Raw genomic sequence first — 9,352 nt, 5'->3', positions numbered from 1 at the left:
TTCCTTTCTTGAAATTATCTCCTTCAAATTAGTTTCATTTGGAATAGACACCCTTTTGTGTTCTTTATCTTCAAGATACCAGAAATTCACATTTACAACTTATGAGCTCTTCTAGAAGGTGGCAAACACAGAATCAGTGGCAAAGCAACAGATACACTGCTGACAATACTTAATGCACACACTACAACCCATTTCACTCCAAATAAAACACGGCTGGTAGGGCAAGCTTTTGGCTTAGTGGTTAAAACTCTGCTTGGGATCTCAATGTACCATGTTGAGTTCCTGGGTTCAAGTCTGAGCTCTGCTGTTTATCTTCGTTTCCTGCCAACGCACAGCCTGGAAGGCAACAAGTACGGTTAAATATTTGGGTCTCTGACACTCAGCTTTGGACTGGCAGCCCTGGCAACCTAGGGAGTAAATGAGACTATTAAAGATGGATGGACCTGCCTCACTCTTTCTGCCTTTCATAAAGTACAAATTAAAATCAAACTGAATGGCCAAGAGGTACATCCACTCACAAATGGCTGCTGTGTGTGTGTGTGTGCAGGGCAGAGAAAACGGCAGGGAACATATCTAATGCCAATTTGAGCAACTTAAACTTTGTCTGGTTCAGCTTAGTCTCTGATTTCCTCGGGGAAGCACAAGATGCAAGCGCCATTCTTTTTTTTTTTTTCCTCCAGTTGACATTGGCAGCATCCTTGAGGGTCCCTTGTCCTCTAAAGCCGGAATGTCTCCTTGGCCTCTTCTGTGCAGAATCTTCCAGAACTTATTTTTTTTCCCCTTTTTCCTGTACACTGGACATTGGGAGTAGCAGTGGAGGGTGACCCCAAGTTTCCAAGCCACTGTTACTTACCCATCTTAGGGCTTATAAACTTTCTTCTGGCTTTCCTGGAAGGCTTTTACCGCCATTAGGTCACCTACTTAACCGAGTCGCACCTCCTGACCCTTCCTTGCTTACACTTGAGTCAGTTTTTGTTCCGGGATGCTCCGTCCCCCTTCCGACTTCCTGGGACAGCGTCCGGCCTTCCCTTGCGGACTTCCTGGGACAGCTCCTGGACTTCCCATGGCGGACGCCGCGAGCGCACCTTCCAGTGCAAACACCACCCAGGAGAGCCCCCAATGGCTGGTCCTCCCAGCCAGGCCTCGGCGCCGACCCGCCGTCTCAACGCCGTCCTCGGGCGGCCCGCGCATGCGGGCTCGGCGACCGGCGCCCCGGCTCCCCGCCGCCTCCCTCCCGCGGCCGCGGCGGTTTGGGGCTCGCTGACAGCTCCACGACCGCCGGACGCAGCCTCGTCTCGAGCTTCCACGTTATCCTATCAGAAGCGGGGCGGGGCGGCGGCCTCCGCAGCCTATCAGCGCCGACCACGACCCAGGCGAGCCCGGTGGAACAGCGGCCAGAAAGGAGGCGATTGGTCGGCGGCGGCGCTCCGGGGCGGAGCGTCGGCCGGGCCCCGCCCACCGCTGCCCTTTTCTGCCGGGCGCCAGGAGCCTCGTAGGCCTGACAGGAACCCGCGGCGGGCGGGCGGGCGCAGCGAAGGCTTGAGCGCCGGCGCGGGCTGCTGGGCCCGGCACCCTTCCGCCTCCTCGGACATGGTGGCCCCCGGCTCCGTGACCAGCCGGCTGGGCTCAGTGTTCCCCTTCCTGCTGGTGCTGGTGGACCTGCAGTACGAAGGTGAGTCCTGCGCTGCTTGGCGGGAGGAATGGACTCCGGGGCCAGCCTTGCATCCCCGGTCTCTCCCCGCACCTCCTCGCCTGAGCAGGGGCGGCTCGGACAGTGGTGGTGGTGGTGAGGAGCCCCGGAAGACCACGGCCGAGCCTAGGCCCGAGCCGGCGGCTAGGCGCGGGCCGGAGCCCGGTTCCGGGTTTGAGGGGAAGAAGCTGGGGGACCGGCGGGCCGCGGGGCCGGAGCCGCGTGTTCGGGGGGCTAGGAGCCGGGCCGCGGGACCAAGTTAGAGGGCGCGGCGGCTGTGCCGTCCCCAGATCCCGCCGTCTCCTGGGACCCTGGCTTGGCGCCCCAGGACACCTTTGGTCAGCAGGGCTGGGAGGTGGTGCTTGCCGGTGGCCACCAAGGGGGGGTGGTTTATCCGCTTTGGCGGGCGGCGGTGGGTGCGTGTGCCTGGGTGGGTGAAGTGAAGGAGGACAGTGTTTTTGAAGAGTGAGTGGCCATCGTTTTCCGGGTACACTGCGTTGCAGGTGCGCGTCGTTAGGTCTGTGCATTTAAGCTCCAGGGTTGGCACCTGAGCTGGAGGCCAAGGCGTTGATTACCAACGCTGCTCCCAGCGTGGTGTCATGCAACTTCAGCTGGCTCTGCTTTTCGGCGTTCTCCAAAAAGGTCCTCCTAGAAACTTGGGAGAGCTTACATTTCACCTGGATCCTGCAGATTGGAATGTTGGCTACTTCCATGGAACAGTGGAAGTGGGGAGGGAGGAGTAAGAGTTAAAGCTGGAAGTGCCAATTGGACCCATGCTCCTGCCTTGGTTGCTGTGCGAAATATTTGAGTGTAGCTAGTTACCTGTCATGGGCACTGATCTATTGTTGATGATGAAATCGCTTCAACATGTTGAACACTTTTTTTTTTTTTAAATTAACTTTTATCTGAAAGACAGAAAAAGGAGAAAGAAAAAAGAACATCTTCCTTCTGCTGGTTCACTTCTCAAGTAATAGGGACAGCTGGGTCTGAGGAACCTGAACCCCATTCACATCTCTCATAGAGGCCGAGGTCCACGTAGTTGGTCCATCTTCCGCTTTTTCAGGTGCCTAAGAGAGCTGAGCCATCAGGAGTTGCGCTGTTGTCCATGTGTGCTCATGTGGGATGCTGGCGACACAAGCAGTAGCTTGACTAGCTGTGCCACAATTCTTACTTCTGTTTTATTTCTTGGTGTTTTTAAGATTAATAATCCCTTCGTATTAGGTTTTACTCGATGATAATGACTCTGATTTTCTTTGGCTCACCATTGACCATGTATTTCTTGAACCTAAAGTCAGAACATGTTAGTGTGACAATATTGGGGAGCAAGAATTTGACAGTGAGACTGGCCGCCAGAAATTCTAGGCACTTTAGTTGCCTTGTGTTTTCTTACTTCTTATTCCTCCCGGCCCCCAGTATTTATTCAGTTGGTAACATTCATAGTATGAACATGTAAGAGGAAGTTACCGGTGCTCTTAAAAAGTTAGTGATGTATACTGTTTTATATTTTGCTTTTTCTGCCAGCTTGTGCGTCACCTTTTAAGAATTGCTCTTGAGTTTCTGATTCTGTAGGACACTTCATTTCCCTGTTGTCGTATTTTCCGCAGGAGAACTTCATTAGAGCTTTTCTGTATAGAAGGTATTAGTGACATTTCTCGGGCATGCCAGAATATTCTCTTCTTCGAAACAGTGTTTGTGCCATGTTGTGGGGACTGGGTGCCTGCGATGCAGAAGAAAGGTGCCAGTCTGTGAGCCACTTGTCACCTGTGTGTGTATGCGGGGCAGAGGGGCCGAGCTCCTGGGGCTTGGGGAAGGCTTCCTGTGTATCAGGTGGCTCTCTGAGCATATGAATGGTGGCAGCTAAGGAAAACCTGTTTCTAGTTATTGTTAGCCACTGGCCCACAGGAGAGCAGTTTCTGCAGTGTCTCTCACACTTGATTATGCGTCAGAATCTCACAGGGAGGGCTTTTAAAACCAAACTTGGGATTTTCTGATAGAGTGCATCTTGGTGGTGCCTGAAAAGTTGTGTATTTCTAACAACAGCAAAAACATTTCCAAGGTAATGAGATGCCCAAGTCCTTCCCAGCCATAGCCAAGTGCCTGGTTCCTGGCCCAGCCCTGGTTCTTTCAGGCATTGTTCTGTGTCTGGATCCTCCCTCTCAGTCTCACAGCTTTCCGGAAGACATTTGAGTGAGGGGCCGTTGCTGGGCCTGGGGCTTGGCTGTAAAAGAAAGGGTGTGTGTGAAACAGAGTTGGCATATGTTACCAAAACAATTAGCTTAGGTGGCCTGGTTTTCCATGATTTTAAAATATTCCTCTTTTTCCTTTCAGACTTTTCTGTTAATTGTGATCTAAAGCGGGAAAGCATGTTGGGTCATATATTGAAAGGCCGATCCATGCAATCACCTTTCTCAAAGGTTGTTAAAGGAGAAGTCTAAAGTACTAGGATAGAAATGGAATTTTTGGAGTTGAAAGAAAACTTTTGTCTGTATGTTAGTCTGGACCTGTTCCAGATCAGGATTTTTTTGCATGTTTGCTAATGGTTTGGTCACAGATTTGAGTAGGAATGAAGCCTGGGAACAAAATCATTTTTCTTTTTTTGTAATTTTTATCTTTTTTCCATAATTTGATCTCTTTTTCTTTTGTAACATAATCTGAACTTAGTTCTATCTGATCTGATTAAACACCGTATTTGGTCGTGGGGAAAAGAGGAGTTACACAGTTATATGTGTAAAAGTCATAATTCTGGGATCCAGTGCAGTAGCCTTGTGGCTACATCCTTACCTTGCATGCATCCAGGATCCCGTATGGTCACTGGTTCGTGTCCTTGCTGCTCCACTTCCCTTCCCGCTCCCTGCTTGTGGCCTGGGAAAGCAGTAGAGGACGGCCCAAAGCCTTGGGATCTTGCACCCTTGTGGGGGACCAGGGAGAAGCTCCTGGCTTCAGATGCACTCAGCTCCGGCCATTGTGGCCACTTGGGGAGTGAGCTAATGGACAGAAGATCTTTCTGAATCTCTTTCTGTAATCTGCCTTTCCGATAAAAACAAACCTTTAAAGGAAAAATCATGGTTCTTGTTTCACCCTAACGTACTGAAATAGGTTTTCCTTGACATTAGAGACAAAGTATAAGAGGTAGCAAATATGAATGACATGTATAAACTCTGTAATCAAATACTTTGTAAAATTAGTTTGAATTCTTAAATAAGATAATATCAGTAGCAACAGCAGTACCTGTTATTTGGAGTAGTTTCATTTTCTGAGAGTACTTGGAAAGGCGGTGGTTCTCATTCTGTGAGGTGGGGGATTCTGAGATGGGGCGGCCTTCTGTATGAAGTTTACTGTGATTAAATGTAATGTCTTTTGCCATTTTTTTCCTTTGATTAACTTTCAACAGTTAGATCATGAGAATTTAGTCAACTGTTTCTTGAAACTCAAACATAAGTTTGTTTATCTTTCCATACCTTGGGAAAATTAGACTTGTTTCCTTTGGAGCTCCAGCATATGGAGGATACTTGTATAATCACCCAGCGAAGGCTTACCTGGTATTTTTTGGAGAGTACAAATGGTGTGAAACTCTATCTTCATTCTGGAAACATTTCTTCTATATTGTGTGTGTGTGGGGGGTAATTTATAAACAGTAAAATTTCTCACAGTTGCAGGAGCTGGGCATTCCAAGATGCAGCTGCTACATTTGATGTTGAATGAGGACCTTGTGAGTTCCCGTGTGACAGAAGGGGAGAATGCTGTGGTCTCAGCTGGCAGAAGGTGGAAGTAGTGCAGAAAGGGCTAAAACGAACACAAGGTTCCCCCCCCCCCCCCCCCCCCCCCCCCCCCCCCCCCCCGTCTTTGCCTGAGGTGCTAATCCTGAGCCCTCAGGGCTGAATCACTCCCCAGGAGGCCTCTGAGCCTAACTTCATTGCGGTGGGATGGGGATACTCAGACCAGAGCAAGGGGTTTTTGTCCTAAGTCTTCCTTCCCTTTTCTGTCAGTCATTGTGTCAGTCTTCCAAATAATGGTGTGTAGAACAATGGAATAAAAAAATTGGGTGCAGAAAAATTTTAAATCCATGCATTTAAAAATTATTTTTATTGAAAAGTCAGATATACAGAGAGGAGGAGAGACAGAGAAAGATCTTCCATCCATTGTTTTGCTCTCCAAGTGGCCACAATGGCCAGAGCTACACTGATCTGAAGTCAGGAGTCTGGAGCCTCTTCCAGATCTCCCATGTGGGTGCAGGGTCCCAAGGCCTTGGGCCGTCCTCGACTGCTTTCCCAGGCCACAAGCAGGGAGCTGGATGGGAAGTGCGGCTGCCGGGATTAGAACTGGTGCCCAAGTGGGATCCCAGTGCATGTACTAGGCTACTGCGCCAGACCTGAAATCTTGCATTTTTAAAGTATGTATGCTGTGAGCTGTTGGGAAGTCCTATTACCGACTTAAACTGCCTTCTGTCTGTTGTTGATGTTGGTGTAGGGTTTCAGTCATCTGCTCTTTCCCAGCACATTTCTTCAGTAGCACTGCAAAACATACATATCTCACATATTCTATTTACTTCTCCAACTTCTTTTGCTTTTAATCTTGATCTCCATTACCAGGCTCTCATTGCTTCAGCTTCTTGTGCTTCCAAGGCCAAGCCCATTTACCTTTATTGTTTGCTAGTATCTGGAAAGGTCTTTTCTCAGTTTTTGTTTTTGTGTGTTAGGCTTCCGTGACATGCTATGTAACAACTGCATTTTTATGTGGAAAGACAAACAGTTCTTTTATATGCTAATTGCATTTTGTCTGGGTGCATTCCCAGGAGTGGATGGCTGGGTCACCTGGTAGGCCTGTCTGCAGAGGAATCTCCATGCCATCTTTCATGATGCTTGTGCTAGTTATATTCCCACCAACAATGTTTTGAGGTATCTTTTTTTCCCCCCACATCCTCACCAACATTTGTTATTTTTGATTTTTGGATGATAGCCATTCTAACAGAGATGAAGTGAAACCTCATTTTTTTTTTTAATTGTTTTTTGATACAGCTTAGTTGGGGCTGGGGTCTCCCTTCCATCTTCCCCAAGTTCCCTCCCCTCCGCTCTGTTCTTGTGGTTTTTATTTGGATTTCCGTGATGCTAGTGTTCCTGAGCATCTTGTTATGTGTTTGTTGGTCGTTTGTATTTCACGCTTTGCAAAATGTCTGTTCATGTCCTTTCCCCATTTTTAAACTGGATGTTTTTGTTGTTGAGTTTTTGAGGTCTTAGCAGATCCTGGATATTAATCCTTTGTCACTTGCAGTTTACAAATAATTTGTCCCATTGTATCCAGTTTGCTGAGTTTCTTTTCTATTTCAGAAGCTTCTTAACTTGATATAATCCCACTTGTCCAGTTTTGCTTTTTATTGCCTATGCTTTTTTCCTTATTCACTTGAGAAGGTTTTGTACCAGACATTGTTGAAATGTACTCGATAGTTACTCAGTTTTTTGCTTTCAGTTTGGCTGCATTGAAAGGACTACAGCTCGGTACATTTTTGTTGCAAGTTTTGTGGTTGGTTCTTGATTGACTATGGAAATGCTAAGATAGTGAATTCTTGCCATATGTTTTTGTAGTCAGATTCCACTTTGCTAACATTGTGTTTCTGCCTTGAGGCTTTGTCAGACCCCACCCCATTAGCTTGGGTCTCAGGGTTTTCCTCTTTCTTCACAATGTAAGGATCTCAACCTGAATAACAGCTCCATAACCACCAGTTTGTGCTGCCCCTCATCTTATTCTTTCAACCTTGATTGTGACTCACGATGGTTTTAACCCCTCACCTTATGTTTCTTTACATTTTTAAAAATGTCTGTGAAACTAGAATAGATCTTAATGCTAATTTCAAGGAAAGGTATAGTTAACCAACCCACTTTTTCTCCAATCCTTCATATTTATTTTGGCGACCAATCATTGTTGCTTGTCTAAGGAGAGGTTTGTTAATACTAGTAAGAAAAGTATAGGATGTTTGGTTGTCTTATCTCTTGGAAAATAATGCTCATGGACCATGTGATGAATGAAGGATTTATCTATGACTCAATAGAGATGATATATTGCAGAAAGAGCTATTATTTTTCAGATGCTGGTGTTCTTGTAACTTGATCATACCAACCTTATTAAGTATCTTAGGGTTATAGTCAATTATGTTTAAGAAGACATAGTTAAATTCATTCAACAAAGTTTGATTAAATTCAATTGCAAAGTGATAAAGAAGGTGATATAATGAAGGAATGGCTGTCCTGCTCTTTTATTTTAAAGATTTATTTTTATTGGAAACTCAGATTACAGAGAAGAGAGACAGAGAATTTTAAAGATCTTCCATCTTCTGGTTCATTCCCCAGGTTGCCACAACAGCCAGAACTGAGGCAATCTGAGGAGCCAGGAGCTTCTTCCGGGTCTCGCACAAGGGTACAGGGTCCCAAAGCATTGGGACTGTCGTCAACTGCTTTCCCAGGCCACAAGCAGGGAGTTGAAAGGGAAGTGGAGCAACTGGGACACAAACTGGTGGCCATATGGGATCCTGGGTGTATGCAAGGCAGGGACTTCAGTCATTAGTCTACAGTGCTGGGCCCTGTTCTGCTCTTAAACTTGTTTTTGGTCTGTGGTGAAATATCAGGTTTGATGGATAGGCAAACTGAAGGCTAATGTATTGAGAGTGTCGATTTGCAGACACTCTTCTATAGTTGTGGCTGTAGGAATACAGAATAATTAGGACCCACAGGAGCGTCCTCACAAGTCCTTCTCCTCTGCTGCCAGCTCTCTCTCCTGAAGCAAAGTAACACTTCGCAAAGGAGCTAGCATTTCAGAAGAACCTTTATTGATTATTTGGAGTTTTTCGGTTTTGCAGGTGGGGAAGGACATTCCATGAAACAAATGTGAAGGGATATGAATTATAAGAACATAGTATGTTTGTATGGTCAGAGGATTGAATAGGGTTGACACATGAAATGAAGAGGGAGAAAGAGATGATGAGATCCGTGGTCCGAGGAGAGGCCTTGGGCCGGTGGAGTCTTGGCACCCTGTGAGGTTGTTTGGGGTTGATGCAGGTCTCCGGCTGGTGAGTAGGGTGTGGGTTAGGATTTGGTGAATAATTATTTTCAGGTCATGGTGGACTTTGCAGTCGGCTGATTCTGGAAAGTGGGGCTAGTTATAAGTACAGCTCTGTGCCTGGGAGGGGTGGGGAGACCGCCCCAGGGGTTTTATGGGTGCTACTGCACCACAACCAAGCCCGCAGGCCCAGTTGGCCCTACAATGTTTGGGAAATAGAATCAGTACATTTTGTTACAGGACTATAAAGTTAGAAGTGCAAGAGTGATGTATAATGGGGCTAGATCTGGTATTTAGGGGATTCTGATGAAATCTAGCCAATGATAGGAAGACAGATTTTTTGGTCAGGATACTTTTTCGGAAGATTTCTCTGGTAGCAGCATGATACATGAATTTGGAGGAAGGTGAGACTTGGTAAGCTCTCAGGTAGTGTTAGTTATTTAAAAGAATGTAAGAGTTCTAGTGCTAGGTTATACGATATTAAGATACTTTACGCGCAGCTAATTCTCGCAACCTGGTTCTTTACCGTGAGCTGAAAACACCAGACGCAATGACATATCTTACGAAGTTTATTCCAGCGGGGCAGGAAAAGGGGAAGGGGACCGGGAAGGGGGA

General features: G+C 46.8%; 1 protein-coding gene across 1 annotated transcript in view; it reads left to right on the top strand.

Moving 5' to 3' along the window:
- The first annotated feature begins 1,491 nt into the window (after nucleotides 1–1,491).
- The window catches only part of DNAJC3 (DnaJ heat shock protein family (Hsp40) member C3), a 51,645-nt gene continuing 43,784 nt past the window's right edge, over nucleotides 1,492–9,352 (top strand). Inside the window, exon 1 of the mRNA XM_040991229.1 lies at nucleotides 1,492–1,672. Within this exon, the coding sequence (XP_040847163.1) occupies nucleotides 1,591–1,672 (82 nt within the window). The 5' untranslated portion in view covers nucleotides 1,492–1,590. The remainder of the gene's footprint in view (nucleotides 1,673–9,352) is intronic.

This window comes from Ochotona curzoniae, unplaced genomic scaffold, assembly GCF_017591425.1.
Source record: "Ochotona curzoniae isolate NIBS_2020 unplaced genomic scaffold, NIBS_Ocur_1.0 contig_64, whole genome shotgun sequence".
Classification (NCBI taxonomy): domain Eukaryota; kingdom Metazoa; phylum Chordata; class Mammalia; order Lagomorpha; family Ochotonidae; genus Ochotona; species Ochotona curzoniae.
Note: the sequence above shows the minus strand (reverse complement) of the source record. Positions and strands in the feature narration are given on the sequence as shown.